At 37.5% G+C, this 25,771-nt stretch overlaps 2 protein-coding genes across 2 annotated transcripts in view; one reads left to right on the top strand and one right to left on the bottom strand.

Moving 5' to 3' along the window:
• The first annotated feature begins 44 nt into the window (after nt 1-44).
• LOC127938397 (GRB2-associated and regulator of MAPK protein 2-like) lies at nt 45-18,437 on the top strand. Its single transcript, XM_052534985.1, has 6 exons — nt 45-314; nt 3,048-3,188; nt 6,952-7,082; nt 11,282-12,394; nt 15,406-15,566; nt 16,395-18,437. The coding sequence occupies exons 1-6, from the start codon at nt 203-205 to the stop codon at nt 17,161-17,163; spliced, it is 2,427 nt and encodes an 808-aa protein (XP_052390945.1). The 5' UTR covers nt 45-202; the 3' UTR covers nt 17,164-18,437.
• Nucleotides 18,438-18,502: 65 nt separating this feature from the next.
• Nucleotides 18,503-25,771, bottom strand: part of hadhaa (hydroxyacyl-CoA dehydrogenase trifunctional multienzyme complex subunit alpha a) — an 8,947-nt gene continuing 1,678 nt past the window's right edge. The window contains exons 4-20 of the mRNA XM_052534986.1: nt 25,683-25,771; nt 25,465-25,603; nt 24,711-24,830; nt 24,488-24,590; nt 23,213-23,335; nt 22,995-23,113; nt 22,856-22,912; nt 21,911-22,020; nt 21,686-21,820; nt 20,966-21,137; nt 20,799-20,885; nt 20,550-20,690; nt 20,402-20,470; nt 19,880-20,075; nt 19,543-19,657; nt 19,309-19,454; nt 18,503-19,155 (exon numbers count right to left, since the gene is read on the bottom strand). The exon at nt 25,683-25,771 is cut by the window's right edge and continues 45 nt beyond it. Coding sequence (XP_052390946.1) covers nt 19,010-19,155; nt 19,309-19,454; nt 19,543-19,657; nt 19,880-20,075; nt 20,402-20,470; nt 20,550-20,690; nt 20,799-20,885; nt 20,966-21,137; nt 21,686-21,820; nt 21,911-22,020; nt 22,856-22,912; nt 22,995-23,113; nt 23,213-23,335; nt 24,488-24,590; nt 24,711-24,830; nt 25,465-25,603; nt 25,683-25,771 — 2,067 coding nt within the window. The 3' untranslated portion in view covers nt 18,503-19,009. The remainder of the gene's footprint in view (nt 19,156-19,308; nt 19,455-19,542; nt 19,658-19,879; nt 20,076-20,401; nt 20,471-20,549; nt 20,691-20,798; nt 20,886-20,965; nt 21,138-21,685; nt 21,821-21,910; nt 22,021-22,855; nt 22,913-22,994; nt 23,114-23,212; nt 23,336-24,487; nt 24,591-24,710; nt 24,831-25,464; nt 25,604-25,682) is intronic.

Below are 25,771 nucleotides of genomic sequence, written 5' to 3'. Positions count from 1 at the left end.
TAGTGAACGCACTGTCTGTCCGGTGTTCCGGCGCTCGCGGGGCGGGAGGAGGGGGGTTGTCCGACTCCGGTTTAGATCACATCACTTCAGAGATTCAATCACGCCTTTCTCTTCATCATGGCGCGATGCGCTCCTGATACCGGTTCCGTTCCGTGCCCGTGATGCGCGTGATGATTATGATGATGATGGTGACGGATGAAAGATGGAGAAACTATCCGCGAGCATTAACGGACTCTCGTGGAGCTCCGTGTCGCTGCCGCTGGACGTGATCGTGAGCAAATTCCGCTTACCGACACTCGTGCGGCTGAGCCACGGTAAGAAACCATTAGACTTATAGAACGGTGTCAGAAACTTGGCACTAAATCGCTAGAGTTCGTTTGACGTCAAAGATTCTTCTTATACCAAGTCAAAGTTAGCGGAATAAGAAACATCACATTTCGCTGCTTTATTATTAATGCTCTTTCGGGTCTGGTTATGCATGCAATCTGGAAATACTCTGCAAACGCTGATAACATCACTTTTTTATCGTATAAAACGTTTCAAACTTTAATGAGACGTTGTGTGAATGTTTGCAACACAGCATCCTCAGTGAAGCGTGTAGTTGATTTGTCTTTTGGCTAAAGGTGACAAGAGTGTGTGTTGTGTGTTAAAGAGCTGCAGCTCTTTTCATATGTTAATGTTGTAATGTGCTGCAGTGTGTGTTGAATACTAAACATCCTCCTGCAGAAGAAACTCTAACATTAACTCAAGTTAAAGAAAACAGCATTAAACTAATCAGTGTCGACACATTCCCGTATGTGTGAAAGTTTAACTTTGTATGGTGGGAAAAAGCCTCTGAATTGGAATAAGGCACTTTTTGTGTGTTTGCATCAGTTTAGACTCCATACTCTCTGGTGAGAGTATTTGAAGAAATAGTTTGTACCTATACAAATGCATATACTTAACCTTAAGAATTTCTGTTTTGGGTAAAATAACTCTTTAAGCATAAAATGAGCTCAGAAGCTCATAAAGATGATTGAATCAGATGGAAAATGAAGAGGAGTCGCAGGTTAGAATTGGTTATTTTTATAAAACATAATGAAAATGATTCTTTTTTTTAACAATGCATACTTTAATCATAATTAAGTGACAAGACTTTTGCATTTTTGTTAAATTAAATATAAATCTACCCTGATTAAAGATGTAATGTATTGCTTATTTAATGCTCTATAAATATTTGTAATGCCTGATCACCCAAAAAATAATAAAGATAATTATAACTAAATTAATGTCCATGCCAACAAACAATGACCTTCTGTTTATTTTAAGTGATGTTGTCTGGCAGTTTAAATTATCTGTCTCTTTAAAGTCAGACGGATTCTAATTGGCTGTCAATGTTTTTTTTTTTTTTTTGTTGATCAGCTTGAAAAAATAGTACTCTAAAAGGGATTCAAATGATATTGTTCCGTTTTGTCATTAATGCTACAACTGTGGCATGGGATACACTTTTTGAGGTGCTGTAATCTGCAAAATTTTACCATCGAAATCCAGTCATTTCAATAGGAATCTTTGCAATCAGGAGTTTTGCAAACCCTATTCCGATTTCTCTCATGTTCAAACTGGTTGTGTTCATCAACACATAGCTGCATAGTTTGACTTTTGTGTGAGCTCGGCTTTATATTAACAATCGACAGCAGAGAATGGCCCTTTAAAGAGTAACATATACATGATTATATGGTATATAAGTAAGTATGGTAAAGTGACAACAGATTTACACTCTTAAAAATAAAGGTTCTTTATTGGCATCGAATGCTCCTTGAAGAACCTTTAACATCCATGGAACCTTGACCATTACTCAAAAGCTTCTTTAGTGTCTTTATTAATTGTTAAAGTGTTCACACACTAAAATGATTCTGAAGAACTGTTCACTGAAAAGTTAAGGAACCCAAAATGGTTATTCAATGGCATTGCTGTATATATATAAAACCTTTTTGGAACCTTTATTTTTAAGTGTATGGTTTATTGTTTCCTTTTGACCGTTATGTTAATTTGGAACCTTCAGATCATCTTGATTAGATGCTGCTGTGATGTGTGTGTGTGTGTGTATCAGCACAGATAGCAGTGATTATACACAACAGACAGTCTGCAGAGAACGTGTCTGTGTGTGCTGGACTTGATCCCTGTGTAAAACATCTGTTCTGAGACTCGTCTCAATGAGGAATTCTTTTAATACCAGATCAATACAGTTCATCTCTCTTTCTGTCTCTGTCCATTCATCCGTTCCTCAGCAGAGAGATCAGTCTGATGTTTGTGAGGTGATGTTGTTTGTGTCAGATCGCTGACCTCAGTTCTCTCCCATAAACCCCGTGTGCGGAAGTTCAAAGAACTCATTTGATGTTTGTGGTTGAGCTGTCATATGTGTGTGTGTGTGTGTGAGAGAGACTGACTGTGTGTGTGTCAGTTTCAAGGTCACATACATCCTGATTTGACATTTTGCAGCTTTTGGGTTTTCCAGTGGCTGATATCTAGAGAACAGACTGTGTGTGTAGAAAAATAATGTCAAATTAATTTGTAAAGCACTTTTCACATACACATGGTCTCATTGTTTTACAGAAAATCATAATGATAATGTTTATAATAACTTAATATCTACATGCTTTATAGTCCTGTTTAGCATATTAGAGTTGTGTGCTTACATTTTGTTTGCATTTTGGCAATATACAAGCAATCAAGCAGCTGTACATGTACTACATGGATGGATATAATATATCCAACTTGATATATAGAGCTGTTTGATAATAGGTTCAATTCTTGCAACAATATAAACAAATCACACAGCTGAGATTTGCTACATAGTAAATATTGCTTTACGTGAATGTACTGTAGTATGTGGGTGAGGTTGGATATAGTTATTGTACTTTTATCATTTGTTATTAATTTGAGTTACTGTAGAGTCAGACAAGCATTGCCAATACTGAGTGTTTCAGCCAATATAAATGTCTTGTGCTGAACCTGTAAATGATGAATTATGGTGATTATCAGTTGTGTGTGTTTTTGTGTGTGTGCAGGTGAGAATGTGGAGGGTCTTTCGGAGGAGGATGTGATTTTTCTTCACTCCTGCAGACAGTGGACCACCGTCACTGCCCACAGTCTGGAGGAGGGTCATTACGTGATTGGACCCAAAATAGACATCCCACTACAGTATCAAGGTACCATACAGTATCATTAACGTTAACTAAAACTAAAAAAAAAAAAAAAATCATTTAGTTTAATTATTAAAATAACTAAAACCATATAACCTAAAAGTAAAACCTATTTAGATTAGTGCTGTCAAATCGATTGATCATGTCCAAAATAAATGTTTGTGTTTAAATAATGTGATTAATCGATTTGACAGCACTAATTTAGACATACAGTATTGTTCAAAATAATAGCAGTACAATGTGACTAACCAGAATAATCAAGGTTTTTCGTATATTTTTTTATTGCTACGTGGCAAACAAGTTACCAGTAGGTTCAGTAGATTCTCAGAAAACAAATGAGACCCAGCATTCATGATATGCACGCTCTTAAGGCTGTGCAATTGGGCAATTAGTTGAATTAGTTGAAAGGGGTGTGTTCAAAAAAATAGCAGTGTGGCATTCAATCACTGAGGTCATCAATTTTGTGAAGAAACAGGTGTGAATCAGGTGGCCCCTATTTAAGGATGAAGCCAACACTTGTTGAACATGCATTTGAAAGCTGAGGAAAATGGGTCGTTCAAGACATTGTTCAGAAGAACAGCGTACTTTGATTAAAAAGTTGATTAGAGAGGGGAAAACCTATAAAGAGGTGCAAAAAATGATAGTCTGTTCAGCTAAAATGATCTCCAATGCCTTAAAATGGAGAGCAAAACCAGAGAGACGTGGAAGAAAACGGAAGACAACCATCAAAATGGATAGAAGAATAACCAGAATGGCAAAGGCTCAGCCAATGATCACCTCCAGGATGATCAAAGACAGTCTGGAGTTACCTGTAAGTACTGTGACAGTTAGAAGACGTCTGTGTGAAGCTAATCTATTTTCAAGAATCCCCCGCAAAGTCCCTCTGTTAAAAAAAAGGCATGTGCAGAAGAGGTTACAATTTGCCAAAGAACACATCAACTGGCCTAAAGAGAAATGGAGGAACATTTTGTGGACTGATGAGAGTAAAATTGTTCTTTTTGGGTCCAAGGGCCACAGGCAGTTTGTGAGACGACCCCCAAACTCTGAATTCAAGCCACAGTACACAGTGAAGACAGTGAAGCATGGAGGTGCAAGCATCATGATATGGGCATGTTTCTCCTACTATGGTGTTGGGCCTATTTATCGCATACCAGGGATCATGGATCAGTTTGCATATGTTAAAATACATGAAGAGGTCATGTTGCCCTATGCTGAAGAGGACATGCCCTTGAAATGGTTGTTTCAACAAGACAATGACCCAAAACACACTAGTAAACGGGCAAAGTCTTGGTTCCAAACCAACAAAATTAATGTTATGGAGTGGCCAGCCCAATCTCCAGACCTTAATCCAATTGAGAACTTGTGGGGTGATATCAAAAATGCTGTTTCTGAAGCAAAACCAAGAAATGTGAATGAATTGTGGAATGTTGTTAAAGAATCATGGAGTGGAATAACAGCTGAGAGGTGCCACAAGTTGGTTGACTCCATGCCACACAGATGTCAAGCAGTTTTAAAAAACTGTGGTCATACAACTAAATATTAGTTTAGTGATTCACAGGATTGCTAAATCCCAGAAAAAAAAAGTGTTTGTACAAAATAGTTTTGAGTTTGTACAGTCAAAGGTAGACACTGCTATTTTTTTGAACACACCCCTTTCAACTAATTCAACTAATTGCCCAATTGCACAGCCTTAAGAGCGTGCATATCATGAATGCTGGGTCTTGTTTGTTTTCTGACAATCTACTGAACCTACTGGTAACTTGTTTGCCACGTAGCAATAAAAAATATACTAAAAACCTTGATTATTCTGGTTAGTCACATTGTACTGCTATTATTTTGAACAATACTGTATTTAAAAATAATAAAGAAAAAAAAATGACAGAAACATATTAAATATTAAATGTTAATTTAAAATATTAACAAAAACTATAATAGTATCTCAGTGATACTAAAATAACACAGGTATTATATTAAACACACAGACTGGAATATGTGCCTCACATTCAAGTAATAATTTTCAGTCATTATGGTGGTCGCACATGCAGCCATTTGCTGATATGAATGACAAAACCATATTTTATTTTCCAATTTGTTGACTAGAGGTGTGTTATTACCTCTAAAAGTGACTTATTTACTCCTAGAGAATTGATAAAATGTCATAAGAGTCTTATCTAGAGAATATTATAGAGACTTTAGAGTGGACCCTTTTAACTGGGAAAACTGAATGCAACATCAAACACATGTTGAAAATGTGTAAACAGACATATTTGTACATTTTCTTCCTCAACCAGTTTTTAATAGTAAAGCTTGAAGAAAATAAGCAACGAAACTGACCCTAGATCAGCACACAAAACTGATTTCTCATTGAGAGTGTACAAGCTATTAAAAAACACTGAAAGCAGACAGAAAGAGCCAGATACAGAGATGATTGGTTGTTAACAGTACATTGATTGTTGTTTTCAAGCACTTAACTTCACACGTTCACTTAGATGTTTTCTCCATTACACACACACACACACACACACACACATTCAGTCAGTCTCAATTCTATTCGTTGTTATACTGCAGTTAGTGTTTTCATACCACATGGGCAAAGCATTCAGGCGATAAAGGGACAACAAATGAAAGCTGAAGATTGTACATTTCTTGTGGAGAATAATGCCAAAAATGTCAAAGAGATAGGAAGTACTGTAGTAGTGATGATATTTTTTTAAAATACTACATTTATACATATGTATGCATACATGCATGCATGCATACATACACACACATTTTAATACATTTTGACTAGAACACACAACTTCTTATGAATGGCCATCAATAGAGAGCAATGCTTTTTGCTCAAAGAATGGAGTCGTTTGGTTAGTGCTTTCATTCATAAAGTCAAACTCATCATTACCTCATCCTGACGTCATTCCCATGGGAGCCACGGAGGAGCCCGTTCTTCAGAGCTTCCGGAATCGCAGACATTACTGCGCTGGACTTCCTCTCCTGGGACGGCCGTTACCTAATACACCCGCCACCCGCACCATTACATCAGGTGACCAATGAGATCATCTGCTGGGGTTTCCGGAGGCAGTGAGATGCTGAGAGGGACGGATGAGGTCATTTGTGTCTCCGTGGCCGGGTCTAGCGTCTCTCAGATAGACAGAGTGCTAACAAGCAAGATGGAATTACAGAAGAGTTGATTTTTGCAGAAGATGAGACCATGTTGATATTTTAGATTTGCTCTGATTTTTAATGATGTGGAGGAGTGTTGTTACTGACGACTCTCAAAAGATCTGCATAATATTAACACGTTATATTTGTGTGTGTGTTTCTGAGTGAGCTACTGTAGGGCTCTGGGAATAATAAACTCCATAGAGATTTTTATTTTTTTATGATGATAACACATTCAACTATAACAATGAACATACTGTGTTTACATTCTATGGAAAAAAATTACCAAACCAAAGCAACTAAAAAAGTTTTGTGCTCTACACTAAAACAACATTTCTGCATGTGTATTTCTGTCTTGGATATATATACATTTGAGCTGCAGAGTGCCTTCTTAAACAAAAATGTGAAAGAAATGGCTCTGGGTTGATCCTCAGAAGGAAAAATGGTTTCTAAAAAAAACAAACAAAAAAAAAAAAACTGCATTAACCTATTTTTTACATTCCAGGATGTTACTAATGAACTCTTTTTGCTCACTTCTGGGGAAATTTGGTAGATTTTGCAAAACAAGTTTTATGTTTCTTTCTTTCTCTCTGTTTTTCTCTGTCCTCAGGGAAGTTTAAGTTATTGGATCAGGATCGGGATGTTCGCGAGCCAGTTCAATACTTTGGAAGCGTGGAGGAAATCGCAGGAATGTTTCCTGATCGTGTGTTCGTCATGGAGCCCATCACATTTAGTGTTAAGGTAACGACAGCATCAAAACCTGTCACTTGAACTAAAACTATAAAAAATACATTAACTGAAATATGTTAACTGAAATTTTATTAAATACTGTATAGAAATATCAACTTATTTTAGTTCATGTCAAGGCAACATTTCTAATTCTTGTTTCGTTGAAGTTAGTGTTGACAGTATTAAGATTTCAGTATTCGGTACCAATACCAGTAAAAATCCATGGTTCTAACAAACATATTTTAGATTCCTGATTCATTTTAAAGCCCCTGGTGTGTAAAATATAGTAAATATGATCATGTCCTGTTTTTTTTACCCTGATAAAAGTTAAAGGTCCCGTTATTCATGCTTTTTTGAAGCTTTGATTGGGTTTATAGTGTGCAATATAACATGTGTTCATGTTTTGCGTGTAAAAAAACACAGTATTTTTCGCACAATTTACCTATCTGTATACCGCTGTTTTCACTGTCATAAAAACGGGCTGATGACTTCCTTGTTCTATAAAGTCCCTCCTTCAGAAATACGTAACGGGTTCTGATTGGGCCAGCGGTTTCTGTGTTGTGATTCGACAGCAGCTTACAGCACGCGGCCCTCCTGCAAACGCGATTGGACTAGAACACACGTGCTGGAGATGTACTTATAATCACAGGAACGTTTTTACTGACGAGATGCACATGAAAATCGCATTCGTTTTTTTGCACAGCCCTAACATCTAGTTAACAAAGCTAAACAACATTGCCCTTTGTGTAATAAGTTACAGAAACTGTTAAACGCACCAACTTAAATAATAAAATACACTTACCAGTTGTGGTCCATAAACAACGCCTTCTCCAGACAAAGAGGGAACTGCTCCATCTTTCAAGAATAATCTTTGTGCGAATCCGGCATTAAACTGATTGAGATTGAGGGAGCTGTCCTCAGTAAAATGTGCTGCACATAGTTTAACATGTGGATTATAATTTCCGGGAACCGTGTTAAACATAAATTGTAACCATTAATCTCTGAGTACAGCGTCCCTGGGAAGCCCAAACAAAGATGATTGGACTCAGAGATGAAAATAACAGCGTTTCAACGACATGGCAAAAACAAACGCAGCTCTTCCTTCTTTTCCGTCGGAGCACAACAAGACCACGCCCCCTTTTTGTGAATTCATGTGGGTGGAGGTTAGTCCAAAAACTGTTTTAGTGACGTCATTGCTGCAGGAACTAGAGGGATGTAGTCCAAACGGGTCATTTTTTGTAGGCGAATTCTTTTAAATAAAATATCTCGCTTGGCATTGAACTTTGAGCTTTAGAATTTTACAGATATTATTCATACTCTAACAAGAACATTACACACTAACTAAAGTTTAAAACATGGGATCACGAAGAAGGGGAACTTTAAAGGAGCATTAAATATTTCAAGGGTTACTCCACTGCAAAATAAGAAAATTTTGTCTTTAATGACTTACCCCACATGCCGTTCCAAACCCGTAAAAGCTTAGTTCATCTTCGGAACACATTTTTTGGATGAAAACAGGGAGGCTTGTGACTGTCCCATAGACTGCCAAGTAAATAACAGTGTGAAGGTCCAGGAAAGTATTAAATACATCGTCAGAATAGTCCATCTGTCATCTGTGATTCAACCATAACGTAATAAAGCGACGAGAATACTTTTTGTACACAAAGAAACTAGAGATGTTCCGATACCCTTTTTCTCTTCCCGATACCGATTCCGATACCTGGGCTCAGGGTATCGGCCGATACCGAGTACTGATCCGATACCTGGGTGTATATCTGTATATACAGCTGTATATACTACTAGCCCTGTGTAAATTGCTAGAATTTTTTTATGGTGTGCTTCAGACAGATCCCTCAATAAAACATGAACAAATACATGGTGAACTACTGTATTTATTACAGTATTTTTATTATCTAACATGAATTTGACAGTATTATTTATTTTCTTATGCAAAAAAGAACTTCAAATGCAGCCAAAAATCTAACACCGCAAACTAAAAAAGGTATTTAAGTTTTACAATATAACTGTATAAAAAAACTGCAACAAATAAGTCTAGGAATATAAAAAAAGATCTATTAATCAGATAATCTCTAACAAGTAAAAAACAAGTAAAAAACAAGCAACCATCTAGGCATAATTATTATTATTATAGAGATGTATTATTATTACTGTAGGCTACAACAGTAGCTTTATATATTGTCAATTTACTCATGTAAACCAAACATTTATTTTAATGGGCTGCCATGAAGATCTTTGAGTGTCTGTGTTTATGATATGACAGTATTCTCAAATGAAACGGTAAATTCTCATGAAGTGACGGTTTATGCGTTCGTGTCCTCATGACACACAGCAGAGACTACAAAACAGCGAGCTCTCGCGCATCTGTGCCAGTCACCCACAGAGATGTAGATTTTGCGGGAGTAATATTTAAATAGTATTTTGCAGTTTAATATTCACAGACACTAGTATATATTCGGCTACTGTCTGGAGCCCTGCGTTTTGACTTACACGGAAGCGACTGAACGCAGTTGCCGGTACTGAATATACTCGAGAGTCTGTAACTACCGGTACTACAGAGACATACTGCTAACCACTGATCTATAATATAGTAGCGGCTTCACTGTCTTTTGGCAGTTTAGAATGTGATGAGTGATCCAGTCATATATAGATCAGGGCTGCTAACGCGTTTTCATTTCTTCTTCGCTGCTCTAAACAGGGGTTGCTTGTGGCAACACAGCACAACTTCCTGTGTTTTCAATGCATTTTGAGCAGCGAAGAAGAACCGTGCAGCGGTTAGGCAAAGCTTGCGGTCATAACTAGGTCTTTTTTAAGAAAATGGTATCGGATCGGTATATGGGTTCATGTACTCGCCGATGCCGATGCCAGAATTTGTTGTGGTATCGGAGATATTTCCGATACTAGTATCGGAATCGGAACAACTCTAAAAGAAACAAAAATAATGATTTCTCTCCAGATCAGCGAAGCCTCATTTTGACAAATCGGACTATTACGCAGATGGCGGATGCTCCTCTATATCATTCGCGCCACAAGGTTACGTTACATGTATTTGTGATTTGGTTTGAAAGAAAACAGTGCATCAATGCAGCGTGGCTGATACAGAGGAGCGTACACCACCTGCGTACTAGTCAGATTTATCAAAATGTTGCTACAATGATTTGGAGAGACACAGAGGAGAGGAATTGTTGAATTGTCGTTATTTTTGTTTTCTTTGTGTACAAAAAAATCGCTTTATAACGTTATAGTTGAATCATTGATGGCAGATGGACTATTCTGATGATGCGTTTCATACTTTCCTGTACCATCACACTTTTATTTAATAGTAACAAAAGCTGTGTCTCCCACAGCCTTGCACTCTATTTGTGGCGTCATATATGTTCAAATTCACTCTCTGCCAGCAGGAGGCGCTTGTAGAGCGGGAGAAAGAGAGGCTTGGATGCTGCTCGGGTATTACAGACAAGATGAAATGAAAATAACTTTCTGAAGACAGTCGGACACCTTTAGAAATACAGTGATATAAAAACAGCCACACTGGGTTTCGACTTTAACACATGCAGTGCTTATTTTATTCAACAAAGTCATAGCCTTTTGGAAAATCTATTTGTAGCGGTGAGTTTTGATATTGTGGCGGGCCGCCACAAATAAAACAATGTATGGAGGAAACAATGAAACCTACTGGCTTGAACTTGGGTGTTTGTCTTTAAAGTGTTTTGTTAGTTTGTTGTCTCCTCTTTTTGATGTCGTCATGTCTCAGTGCTTTTATGAAGAGAGCACATCTGTGCAACTTTCAGAAAGCACATCAAGAACCGGGTTGACTGGGTACTCGGTACCATGGTTCTTAAAAAAACCTGGTACCATGTTTTCATTTGTTTAGAACAGACTTGGTACCAAAGTAACAGGTCTTTTGACAACACTAGCTGAAGTACTAAAATTGCTAAAACTAAAGCTAAAAATAGACATAAAATATTGCTAACAAACTAAAACTTAAATAAAAACTGAATATAAAAAAATCGTTATAGGTATTGTTCTTGCAAGCTTCAACTAATTTTAGACTTGATTAAAGTTTAACTGCTAATTACAATTAGCCTGTACATTGACAAAGGAAGTTCGTCCTGGTCTCTAACCTCATGGAATCAGTAATGTGTTTTTTGTTAAATGCTAATACATGTGTCTCTCTCTTCCTCTCGCTGTAGGTGGTGTCTGGGGAGTTTACGGAGGATAGTGAGTTGTATAATTTCTCTCTTCAAGCGGGAGATGAATTAACCCTCATGGGCCAGGCAGAGCTGCTCTGCATCCAATCAACTCATGAGAAATCCCGCCTGACTGCATTGCTACGGCGACTGGGCAAAGCAGGCGGAGCTCTGGGACGTCCTGCCCGCATGAAGATGCCTTGTTTGATATGCATGAACCACCGGACCAATGAGAGCGTCAGTTTGCCGTTCCAGTGCCGCGGGCGGTTTTGCACACGTTCGCCGCAGGAGCTGCAGATGCAGGGAGGTGAACACACCGTGCGCAGCATCATCGAGCGCGTGCGGTTACCCGTGAACGTGTCCGTGCCGTCACGACCTCCTCGTAACCCATACGACCTGCATGCAATCCGTGAAGGCCATCGATATAAACTCCTCAGCATCATCAGCAAAACTGTCGTTCTCTGCTGCATACTTCGCAAAGAGGAAGTCATGTCATCTCACTTCCTGTTATTAACGGACATGCCACGCTTCACTCTGCCGGAGGGTTTACTGCGTGCGGACATTTCCTATCAGCAGGTGGTGCTACAGTGCGCTCTGCGTTGCCAGGAAAGTTTTGATCCGGACAATTACTCATGTGCCGTGCGCGAAGTCAAGACGGATTTCTCCGAGGAGTGTCTCAGCCCACAGCGGATTCAGGTGTGCGTTCAAGGCTACGGGCGCGACGAGCTTGGGACGTCCCTGCAGAGACTGTCTCTATGTGTCTATGGAGGCGGAGCCATCACACACACAATATCACATGGCTGCAGAGAATCGCTGGGCGACTCGCACACGCTGCCCTCTAGTGACGGTGAGGAACGAGAATACGTCACACCCAATTGGTCAACAGAGACACAGGAGATTCCATACGAGGAGCTCTGGACCAATCAGAGTTCTGGAAGTTTTGGGGTGACGTCTGAGAGCTCAGTGAAGGCGGAGCATAACCTCATATCCTTCCACTCCACTACCACATCATTAGATGGAACGGTGGGCTCCACCCACGTAGCCATGGTGCAGATGGAAGCAGGAAGAGTGTCAACAGTATCGACTCCACCTCCTGTCCCACCCAAATCTGAAGCTGTAAGAAGCCATTTTGCTTTTTGCATTTTTCACGCTTTTGAATCATATTGCCTTTTTTTTAATTGAAAAACATACCATATATAGATAAATTAGGGAAATGTGTATTTGTTATAAAATAATGACACTTCAACAAATCTTAATGGTTGCAATAGGCTTAATTTTTTTGTACCGTATTTTCCGGACGCACTTTTTTTCATAGTTTGGCTGGTCCTGCGACTTTTAGTCAGGTGTGACTTATTTATCAAAATTAATTTGCAATGAACCAAGAGAAATTAACTAACAGAAAACATTACCGTCTACAGCTGCGAGAGGGCGCTCTATGCTGCCAGAGATACTGCTCAGTGCTCCTGTAGTCTACATATAGCGCCCTCTTGCGGCTGTAGATGGTAATGTGTTCTCTTGGTTCTTGGTTCTAAGTAAATGCGACTTATAGTCCGGTGCGACTTATATATGTTTTTTTCCTCGTCATGATGTATTTTTGGACTGATGCAACTTATACTCAGGTGCGACTTATAGTCCGAAAAATACGGTAAGTAAAATTTACATGTTACGTGTAAAAAAAATATATATATATATATATAATTTCTTTGTTACTATTGATTTGGGGGTGAAATATTCTGGACATGTTCGTTGAATGCATATAGCAGTTTTGTGAGATTCACTCTTTTAGATATCTCTCAGGCATTATTGGGCTTTAGACCCTGAGCTCAGCTGTACTGTAGTTCAGTAACCCTCTTTATTCTCATGATTTTAACTTGTCTTCCTCAGTTCTTTTGTCACGGTCCCACAAGAATACACACACACACACGCACACACACACACTGGAATTAAAAGTCTTTTTGACACTGTTGACTGGAATTACAGCCTTTCTCTTTTACCCTGTTCTCTCTCTCTCCCACACACAGTGGGTTCAGGCCTGGCCTGTAATTTAGCTTCCCAAACACACACACACACACACTCACTGTCCCTGATGTATTTGCGGAGGAAGTGAACTGTATCCCAGAATCCTAGAGCTGTTCCTCCCAGAAGAGGAAATTTAGACAGTGATAACAGATAACAGATGGAGTTTATCATCTGGATGATTATTGAGACAATATTTCCATATTAACCGTAATTAGGAAACAAGCACTTGTAAACACTGGTTTACTGCAGAGTGTATCTGGAACTCTAATTAAAGAGTCCTAAAAAGAGTTTCAGCTTGTGATTTCTTTTGTTGATTTTATTGTTCTGTATACTTTTTACTGTTCTTAAAGGGGGGGTGAAATGCTCGTTTTCACTCAATCTCCTGTTAATCTTGAGTACCTATAGAGTAATACTGCATCCTTCATAACTCCAAAAAGTCTTTAGTTTTATTATATTCATAAGAGAAAGATAGTCTGTACCGATTTTTCCCGGAAAAACACGAGCGCCTGGAGGCGTGACGTGTGGGCGGAGCTAAAGAATCACGAGCGCCAGTAGGCTTTTGTGTTGAGAGCGTTTGGAAGCTGTGACATTACCGTGAGGAAAAAAACCAACCAAAACAAACCATGGCTAACAATCAGAATCAGCGTATATTTATGATCCAGAATCAGAGCCAGAGGCTGAAATTTAACAAGAGCAGCATCAACAACGGCGTCTCTATGTGGTATGTACTGAAACTGTATATATTTGCTTAGCGGTTTTGGAAAATTACTAAGTTCCACTTTATGTCGTCTTTCTTTTTTTTTTTTTCTTTTTTTTTTTTAAAGGTGTATGTGGAAAGTGCAGTTTGATGACAACATCACATGTTGTTTACTTGATGTGCTTACGTGCCGATAGCTAAGTTAACAACACCGAGATATTTGAAGCAGTTTTACTCACCGCCTGCGGTTCCAACACACGATCGTGACCCTTTTTCGTTGGGACTGCATTATCCTTAAGAAATAAACAATGTGCAAATCCGGCATCAAACTGGGCCTTGTTTGAAAAACAAGCATCTTCGAAATGCAGGGAACAAACAAAAACACTTGCACAACTCCGTTGATGATCTGTAAAAATAAAACTCCATCCACTGGTCCCTTAATGCTGTTTCTTTTTTGGTAATCTGTGCAGGGTTGTCTTGCCCTGGCAACCAAAAACACACTTCTTTTGTGACAATTCGGTCTCTTGCTCTGATCAGTGAATGTCTCATCTCTGCTCCACGGGAGCGCGCGCTCTTCCGGCAGAAGTGCCTTAGGACCCATATAAGGAAATTCCGCTCCATCTAACGTCACATAGAGCCATACTCGAAAAAAAACTTTCCGAAACTTGTGACAAACCGGAACAAAAATACTCCTTCAAACGTACAACTTAATTTTTGAAACTTTGTCCATGTTTAGCATGGGAATCCAACTCTTTAACAGTGTAAAAAAAACTCAGTATGCATGAAATAGCATTTCACCCCCCCTTTAAGAAAACACATATATTGAGCTTGGTTTTGTGTATAATCCATTGAAATAAACCTATTTGAATATTAATATAGAGTTAAAATGATTTAAAATGTATTAAAAATTTCCATAAAATAGTTTTTTTTTATATTTTGTCCCTTCAATCATTGACACATCTGCTACAATAACGGACTTGAATTATCTTCATATCTTTTATTATATGCAATTATTTATGATTAATTAGATTAATTAATCAGGAGCATATTATGTCGTTATTTCCACTGACAGCCTGAGACAAACTGAATTTCATAGTATTATATTCTGTTAATATGATTTTTGCATCCATATAAACATTTATCACTAGACTCTGGGTTACTCAACAAACTAACAGTGTTCTGTTTATAGTTTTCAGTGTATAATAATGATTGTTTGGTATTTAGTGTTCCTTTTATGGAATATGGAATATGTTGTTTAAATTTCTCCTGGAAATAAAGTGACATTTACTTGAAAACTATGTCTTGAGTTGTGAGGAAGACAACAGCAAGACTGTAATATAAGAGATGTCACATACACTGTTATCTAGTAACTGTTCTTTCTTGTTCTTTTGCATTTCTTCTGTCTATCTAGGTGAAAGAAGAGTGTCGTTTCTTAAACGCTCCTCCTGTTCCGCCCCGCTGTGCTAAAGGCCCCGCCCCCAGCCCTCCAGTTCCCACCCGCTTACCTAAAACTCCGCCCACACAGACGCTCAACCCAAAACTCTCATTTTATTCCTCTGGACTGCAAGAAAGGTAAAAAGTACTGTTGCAGGGGTTTAAATGGAGTATTTTTAAGTACTTATTTGTTGGAACTAAGTAAGGGGAATCAAGAGTAAGTTAATTAATCCATCATTTTTTTTGGTACTTTCGAGGAAATATTTACCCTTGGAAATACTGATAATTGGACTATAACAAATACAATGAAACAAAATAGCTAAGGAACAAAAATGATTTGCATTCATTTATTATGAAAAGTTGCAAAAAAGGTCTACATACTATAAATAGGGATGCAACGATTCACTTAACTCATGATGCAATTCACAATTCTGATTTCATAATATGATTTACTCATGATTAGATTTAAGACAAATTATAAATGATAAGTTATCCTTTTATTATTGCTTGGACAAAATGCTGCACATTTATTTGTGAAACCCCAAATCAAATAAATCTCTTTATATAAACATACTAAGGCTTTGCCTGTGCTCTTTCCATTTAAAATTCGAGGCAACCACTTAATTTTAATCATGGTCCAAACAAAAATGCTGGATACATGCAGCATGACCAGTTTTAGAAATATGAAGCAAAGACAAATGCTCTGATTTTCATTTTTTCAAACTACTACAGAAAATATATCTACATGAAACAAAAGCAGCAGCTCACAGCTCAACATAAACTTCTTCAATGCAATGGGCACTCGAATTAGCATTTTTCTTGTCCTTCATCACCTTTCTAGCGTGCTTTTTTGCAACCTTTCGTTTCGACTGTTTGGATTGTTGTGGCTTACAACTTCTTGTTCTTTATTCGAGTTTTTGGTGATTTCTTCATTTACTCATTTTAATACAACTCTTTCTCTATCAGCTCTGCTCCTCGTAGTGGCAGCAACTCTCCATCGCCAGACTCTTATTCTCTGTATTGTTACCCGTGCACCTGGGGCGGCTGTGTGACCTCTGACCCCTGCGTGAGCCCTGATCCCACCCAAACTGCACAAGCCTGTTGGTCCCACCCACGAGGAGGCGGGTCCTACACCTCCAACATCCTCAATACACCTCTACTCAGTACTGACTCCACCCAAAAGAACTACTCCACCTGCCCTAGACCACGGCCGGTGGCGCAAAACCGCTTTGCACCGTTTGGTGCCTTAAACCCCTTTGCTAATCCTGGACACGCCCACGCCTCATCCGATTGGCTCACCCCCACAGATGGGAACTCTCCCGCTCTGATACCTGACCTCATTAGCTCTACCCCTAAGGAGCCTCAAGCCAATCAGGGAGGTTCAGAAGGCGGCCTTGAGACTCCGCCTAGACCCGTTAAGAGTTCAGAAAAGGACGCGGTTGCCGCAGACCCCGCCTCCAGATCAGTCACCAAGGCAAAGGGGGCAGAGGGAGGGGCCGGGTCATCTTGGCGACCCCCAGCAGAGCTCTGCTGGCTCTCAGTGGAGGAGGTTTCATCCAGTCTGCGGTTCATCGGCCTTTCGGATGACGTGATTGGTCTGTTCAGCCGAGAAAGAATTGACGGCTCTATTTTCACTCAGCTGACAGAGGAAATCTTGTCAGAGGACTTTAAACTCACCAAACTACAGGTCAAAAAAATCATGCAGTTCATCAAAGGATGGAGACCCAAGATATGAGCAACATCCTTGTGAATTTAGGAATGTTTTTTTTTTGTTGAGAGACACAGGAATACTCCATCTACAATGAGTGCTTCTGTTTTTACTTTTTCAGATGTTTTATAAATGTGTGTGTGTGTGTGTGTGTGTGTGTGAAATACACCTCTCTAATTGAAGGATTGACCGATTGTGACTAATATATTATGGAACTCTATTTGATGTTTTTGTTATTTCTGGGGTGGGATGGTTTTGAGTGGCTTCAGTTGACAGTCAGAACTTATGGTGTGGTCTTTCAATGGTTTACTGATGTGTTTTGACAACTTTTGTCTGATTTCTGGTAACCTGACATGTTTGTTGGATTTGGGACTATGATGAATCTCGTGAAACCTGTCAGGAACATGTCCAGGTTATATTTTACCAGGAAATCAAAAACTAAAAATAAATAAATAAATAAATCATCAATCATCATCAATTTTTTTTATCATTTTAAAATAATTAAGACCAATAATTGCATTAAGATCATTATTATTATTATTTTGGAGCGTGTTATTATTTTCTTGATATTTGTGCACATTTAAACCCTAAACATTGTTAATGTCTGAAGAATCTCATTATCATTTCTGTAATGTGGAAAAAAGGTTTAAATAGATTTAAGCAAAACAATGTATTTTTTATAAAACTGAATCTAAAGAGGACCATTGAGAATAATCATAAACAAAAAAATCTTAAATAAAAGTAAAAAATCGGAAAACGTTGTTTGGAGAATTCTGGCAAAATGTTCATGAAAAATTTCTGGGGAATATATATATTCTTGACAGATTTGAAGAGATTTACTCATCAGAGCACATCTTTCCTCTTTCCTTCTGCTCTTATATGGAGCTCATGTCATGTATATAGGAGATTTAAAAATAAAGAGTTCAGTTTGTGATGTACACTCTAATAAGATGTAATTAGGTGACAGTAATTAAGAGTTTACTAACTACAGCCCACGCTGAAGGAGGACGTGTGCAAGGTGAGTCAGAGCTGCTGAAATGAGAAGGTTTTAGCCTTATTTCACGGTTTAAAAAAATATTTTTTCAGCATTTAAGAAATGCTTATTTAACAGCTTCCCCCTCTGCAGATGCACTTGTATTTTGAATAAGATTTAACAGCGGTAGTGTGTTTCATTTGTTACTTTAAATTCACCATGTCTGATTTAATCTTGATGGATCAATTACTTGAAAGAGTAAATCAATAGTGCTCACTTCAACAAAGTGTATTGTCAGTTAAAATGTATAAAAGAAGCTCTGGTATATGTTTCGGAATGGAAAACTAGATTTTTGATCAGCCTACTACTTTTAAAAACAGTCATTAGTTATGGTTTGGTATTATTTTGTTGGTTAAGTTTATTATAGAAGAATCATTTGCAAACAAACACAACCACTATGCCAAAAAAAACAACAACAAATAATAACACACAGGTTTCTGCCTCCAGCTCAACTTGGAGATATTCTTAGGCACATTGGTTAAAACAAAAATGTAGCTGCAACGTTCAGAAATTACTCTACAGGGAACAGATGTTATATTTAGCTGAATAATGCCATTAAATATGCTACTGTTAAATTCTTAAAAAATAGTGTTCGTGTTGAGAACAAATGTCTTTAGAGGGATTTTACATAATTATCTTTTCTTTAACCACATTAATAAACGTTTAAATTATATACAGGCCAAGTTAGGAAACATCTGCTTTTTAACACACTAATCATAAAACACAAATAATTGTAATTTTTTTATTTTTTTTATAATGCACTACCTTAAGTGAGTGAATGTGAATTTTTTTGTGAAAAGATCCTGAATGTTGAGATCACAAAGTTACGGCGACACATTTTCACTTGTGGAACCTCTTGCTGGAGTCTTTGGCGTGGTCAAGGAGCAGCTGGCAGGGAGTGAACTGATTACCATAAACCTCCTCAAAGCGCTTCATTTTTTGAACAAGTTTGTCAGCTCCGTGTGAATCGACAAAACGGAACGGGCCTGAAATGTGGGAAAAAAGTGGGTTGTCAAAGTTTACTTTGCAAATCCTTAATTATCCCCAGGCACAATGCGGTGTGCCTCAAGGCTAAGTGCTAGGCCCGCATCCGTTATGATAAATCTTTTTAATTACAAGGTGTGTAATGTGTGTGTTACCTCCCAAGCATGGTGGGAACCCAAGCCCAAACACCGCTCCGATGTCTCCCTGTACAGGGTCAGGCAAAATGCCTTCCTCTAGACACAGTATGGCCTCGTTTACGAATCGGGACACAAGTCTGTACTGAATATCCTCGTCGGCAGAGCTAAAAAGAGAAATATGAGAAATATGGAAGGTTTCTCCTGAAGTAAATCAAGCTTTAATATGCTTGTTAATCATGAAAAGCAACATACACAGCAGGGGGCGCTGTTAGCTTGAAGCTTTTGAGAATTTCTTCAGCTCCAGAGTTCACCTTCTTTTCTTTCGACTTTGCTCCATACACGTAACAACCCTTTCCAGACTTGCGACCTAAAGTGCACATATTCACATCCAATAACAATCTGATTTCTGAATTCAAATGTGACAAGAATAGTTATGGTTTCTGAAATTTAAGGCCTTATTCCCTGAAAAGCCAAATGAACATTTGTGTTTGGGTGAACTACTGTATCCCTTTAACTTGCCATCAAATGTTCTGTAAGACTGAATCAATTATTTATTAAGACAAAGCTGTATGTGGTCTAACAGATGCACCTTTGAACCCTTTTTGGACCATCATCTTCAAGACCTCAACATTTCCTCCTCCAAATCGCGTTCCAAAAGCCTTGCCGAGATCTTCTGCAACATGAGCCGCCACGTCAATACCGACCTCGTCAGCAAGTGTCGCCGCACCGACAGGAAACCCGAATCCTGTTGTCAGAGAATCCAGTTTCTTGGGCCCAACTCCTTCCTTAAGCCAAAGTGATGAGACAGGAAGATTAGAGTTGGCTCATATAATAAAAAAATAGTTTTGAACTATGAATTGTACCTAAATTGTACCTTTTACAGTACAATGTTACAAAAATATTTAAATCACACTTTTGAAGTTTCTATTCCTCATAGAATTCAGAGAGAAATATCGGTTTCTACAAAAATATTAAGCAGAATCTGTTTTCAACAGTGATGAGAATACATTTAAACCACAAACAAGCATTCAATCTTTAACTGGAACATATTGTTAATTAGGAAAAAAACACTTTTTTCATGCATACGCTATGCCAACATGTAGGAATTTACCTGCAGTGCTCGAACGGCCTCGGCTAACATAGGCGCTAGACAACGAGTGGTATAAAACCCTGGACCATCCTGATGAAATATACATATAACATAATCTCTCTCTGATGCACAGAAAATGCTGAAAATATAAAGTAGAATGTGTTCGTACCCCCACGACTATGATGACCTTTCCCTGTTTAAGCCCAACAGCCACAGCAGATGCAGTTGTGTCTTTGGAGGTTTTATTGGTGGTGATGATTTCTAGCAGTTGCATTTTATCCACCGGAGAGAAATAGTGCATCCCTATCACCTACATCACACACACAAGTAGTTCAGCATAAAGACTTTCACAAACAATCACTCCTTCAGTACTGACTAATAACAATCAAACCCATTTAAAACACACACACACACACACCTTTTCAGGTCTCTTACTGGCTGCTGCAATGTCTTTGATTGGCAGAGCGGATGTGTTGGTGGCAAAGATACAGTGAGGAGGAATCACCTGCACACAGAACAAGTATGATCAGCAGTGTATATATACGGAGGGCTGCACTGCAAACACACACACAAAGTTGAACTTACGGCCTCAACCTCCTTCACCACTTTATGTTTGATTGACAGGTCTTCAAACACGGCTTCAATGACCATGTCAGCCTTCTCAAAGTCACGGTAGTCCAGCTGTCCTGACAGCAATGACATAATCCCATCTCTCTCGAATGTCGTCAGACTCTTCTTTTTTGTTTTGTCGTTAAGACTGGGAAAGAAACAGTGAAATATATTTATTAGATTTAACATATATTTTACATATTATTTTAAATGTTTAAACGTATCACAATAGCATACCATGTATGCACAATAGCAAAATAGCAGTTTGAAATGATTTGAAAGTTTTTTTTTTATATAATATATATAATATATAATATATATATAAAAATGTTAAACAAATAAAGAAATGTTTTGAAATAAATAAAAAAAAGTCAAACCTAAAACCGAAATCACAATTAAAAACCCCTGACATTTCCAGGCTTGCAATGACTGCGGGAAAACTTTTCTTAAGAGGAGACTTTCAATAGTTTGACATTTTGATATTTGATATTAGGGGTCATCTATGGACAAAGCTCACAGCGCTGGACATCTGCTCTGGCTCTCTGCTTAAATGGTTTCTTTCTAATGCCCTGGACTCGGAGTGTAGCGCCCTCTGCAGTCTAACATCATGACCTGCAGCTGATGAACCAGTGGGTTTGGAAAACGGCTGTATATTTCCATCATGTTGATGTCTATCTGTGGGTGTGCTACACCAACCCCTTGTACACCTGTTGATGACCTCTTGCAAGTCCTTCCTCTGTTGTGTCTTTTAAGATGGTGGCCACACCCTTGTCTATCGTTACCTGAGCAATGCCTGCTCCCATAAGCCCCGCTCCCAGGACAGCCAGCTTTCTACAAAACAACAAAAAACAAATGCACAATTAGATATTACATTCACATCCTGATGACATCATATCACTCAGCCCCTCCCACCAGACTTACTTCACTTCTCTCTCAGGCTGCCCAAAGTGGTTCTTTTTGCACGTCACCTGACCATGATAAAGGCCAATCAGAGCTCTGGACTCTGATGTCATCGCCAGCTTGCCAAAGTTCTAGAAAACAGACAAGAGGTCAGACGAGCTGATAACTGCTCATATATGCTGTTTTTATATGCCTTTTTTTTACTAAACAGTTTATTGAACATTTAGATAAAATAAAATATAAACCCTTTGTATGGGTTTTTCATATTTTCCACATCAGGCTTTTAGAGCACACATCGTATGACATAGTAAGAATATGGAAAATGTTATTGAGAGGACCAAACTGAGCAGAACTTTGCAAATTGGTGCAGATGCTGATATTTATATGGTCAGAAAGTAAGATGAAATTCAGATGTTTGTAATGTAAATCAGTGAGATCTTTATTACAGTATAACACTACTTGCTAAAAATGCATAGAAATATCAGTTGTCACACTATCTCACAAAAATATGTCTTAGTTAAATAAGATTTAGGTCTTTAGTTTTATGATCAAAGCTCTGTAGTGTCATTACAGATAATGCAATGCAATACAATGATGATTGAGAGATGAACAAATAATTATTCCTCAAAAGCCTGATGTTTCTATTTATACTTTATAAAAAAATGATAATCAAGTAAGCCTAAACTGTTTCAGTCCAGTAAGTGCTCATCTTGAATTATTAAAGTTATTCTTATGTTTGCTTTTTATGTTTACTGTATTACCACAACCTAAAAGGAATGAACTATAAGGCCTTTTATTTGCTGTAAAAGTATAAAACATCAATCAGTCGACAGAAGGCGTGTAGTGGATTGCGTGCAACAGGTTTTCTGGCAAGGGTTTGATCATATTGATCATTTAGAGGCTTTAGAAATTTGTGAATCAGATATGAATATGATACAGTAGGTTAAACTTGTTGATGATTCTAACCTCAGATTCAGTCAGATATCCAGCAGTGTTTCCTTTCTCAACGCCCGTCTGGATACACTAAAAACACACCGAAACATGTGAGTTCATGAGCGAATGAGAGTATGTGTGTCTGTTTGTGTGTGTGTGTGTGTGTGTTTACCTCTATAATCTTCAGTGGCGCGGGATAAAGCCCTTTACTCTGTTTCATAACTTTACTGTGGACAGTTTTGTAGATCTGTTTCCTGACCGGTGGCAGACCCATTACAAAATCCTGTATCTCTGGAAAAACAGATTTAAACAATAAAAGCCTTTATTAATAAAGAGACAAGTCAGCGTTCTGTTTAATCTTCTTAATTGACACTTATGTGTTTGTCTTACTCTGCACGAGTCCTTTCTTCTTTTCCACTGTGACTTTTTTACCAGCAAGACCTTTAGCAAAATCAACAGCCACTTCCTCCAGGTACTCGATGGTCCTCTCTTCTGGACTCTTCAGTCCTGGGCCTGTCACACAAAACACAGACACCTATTAATTATAGGGGTCCAAATCTGCATCTGTGTAAAAAAAATTATCTTTCCTGCCCGAGTGAAAATATACTAAAATGCATAAGAATTACATTTATTTTGTGCTAAGTATACTACAAATACTTTTACATGCTTAATATAATTAACCTGCAATACACTAAACTGGTATATTTAAAGTCTGCTAAATTAGAACAACTCATTTTGTGCTTAATGCACTTTAATTGTGCGGAAGTATTGCTGAAGTCCAATTAAAGAAATACTTAAGAATATTTGATTGTGCTAATGTGGAACTATTGCAAGTATACTTCAGGAACACTTTAAATTTCTTGCATTTACAGACAGATATTATGCAGAGATTACACAATCCTTATTAAAAGTGATATTAAAACACATTTTAGGCTTAACATAAAGAAATTTAATAAAGAAATACTCCAAATAACAATTAATTGTATATCCATAAGTAATAAGTGATATGTATTTCATGAATTTGAAGTATACCAAGTATGAAATAAATGTATTTTAAATAAATTATGGCATAGTTTTTTTTTTACTTTGGTCTAAAGTCCACTTAAAATGCTAGTCAAGATCTCTTGCATCAAAAACTGTTTTCATGATATATATTTTTTTCTCTCTTTTTTATTAACCAGGCTGATGCTACTGAACCTTTCTTTTACATTTTAATTGTTAATGCAATTTGGTCTCAATACTATACATTGTATAGAGCAGTGCTATTTCAGTATTATTTATATACTATTTTATTATTTTTTCATATTTTGAATTAGCTGTTTTTTATATTTTCAACTGCAATCATTTTAGTTTATTAGTAATTTTGCATTTTTTACATGAACATCTTTTAGTTTTTACAATTTAGTGTTAATATATTGTTATTACAATTGTACTTTTATTTACTTTAGTACTTTAGTAATTAGAATTTATTTCAGTTATAGTTTCCATTTAAGTTTTTAAAATGTTAATCATTTTAAATTAAATACATTTTATTTTATTTATTTTTAACTTTATTGTTATTTTAAAAAAGCAGAAAAAAAAAACTTTTTTTCCATGATACCAGCCTCTTTAAATTAGCTTGTGATTGAGGGACTATATATTAATTATTCTAATTGATTAAATCACCCAGAGGATCCACCAGCTGATGTATGAGCCCCATTTTTTTGGCTTTGTCTGGCTTTATGTTCCTGCCGGTCAGCATCATATCAAACGCAGCGGGAAGGCCAACCTAAGACACACAGACAACATTAGGAAAAATACTGATGAAAAATTCAGTTTTCTACCATTCAGAGTTTAGCATCATCTACACATCTACACAGCAGTTAGAGAGTGTGAGTAAACTCCTAACCATTTTGGGCAGCCTCTGTGTCCCTCCAGCCCCGGGCAGCAGTCCCAGCATCACCTCTGGGGTGCCTAGAATCGTCTTCTTACTCTTAGTGGCAATCCGGTACTGACATGCAATGGCAAACTGAAAGAACGGGAGAAAGGAGAACCAAGGGTGAATTTAAATAATATTGCATTGTTCTATATTATCAAATATGGTGACACTTAGGGAACAAATATTCACTATTAAGAGTTTTCCCCTTAATAAACTCCTAATCACAGTTTATAGATATTAATAGTTATTAAAAATGATAAAACCTTTTTATTATTTACTTTAACTATTTATACACTATTTTTATTTTAGTATTATTTATATCTAATTATTAATATTTTAAATGAGCTTTTATCTTTATTTTATTTCTTAGTCATTTATTGATTTGTATTATTTTTCAGGGTTTTGTATATTACTATTTACCTTTAATTCTGTTTTAGTTGTATTCATTTTAGTAATTCAACTTAAACTTATTTCAGCTAGTTGCAAAGGTAACATTTCTAAGTTTCTTTAAAGTTTTTTTTTAATAATTTTTAAGTTTTTCAACACATTTAATTTTTATATATGCTTTCTGTCAGTCACTGAAATATGTAAATAGTTTTAGTTAACAGTAACATCACTGCTGCTTTTCACAGCTGTAAAGAAATTAAATGATGAATTATTATAATTTTTTTATTTATTAAATAATAGATGTGAATAATTAAAAATGAGATGATCATGTGCTGACCTCCAGTCCACCGCCCAGACAGGAGCCGTTAATAGCAGCCACAATAGGGATGGGTGATTTCTCAATCCGGTCAAATATCTTCTGTCCTTCCTGTGAAAGTGATGTCACTTCCTCTACTGTCTTGCAGGCCTGAATCATACTGAAAGAAGGAGATGATGATGGATGTGAGTCTGTATAAATAGTCTAGCAATCGTTGTGTGCGCGAGTGTGTGTGCTACTTGATGTCAGCTCCTGCAATGAAGCATCCTGGTTTTCTGGAGATGAGGACGGCGCTCTTTACTGCTGAATTCCCCCAAATCTCATTCAT

Source organism: Carassius gibelio, chromosome A20 (genome assembly GCF_023724105.1).
Source record: "Carassius gibelio isolate Cgi1373 ecotype wild population from Czech Republic chromosome A20, carGib1.2-hapl.c, whole genome shotgun sequence".
Lineage (NCBI taxonomy): Eukaryota > Metazoa > Chordata > Actinopteri > Cypriniformes > Cyprinidae > Carassius > Carassius gibelio.
The sequence above is the reverse complement of the archived record's forward strand: the minus strand, read 5'-3'. Positions and strand labels throughout refer to the sequence as shown.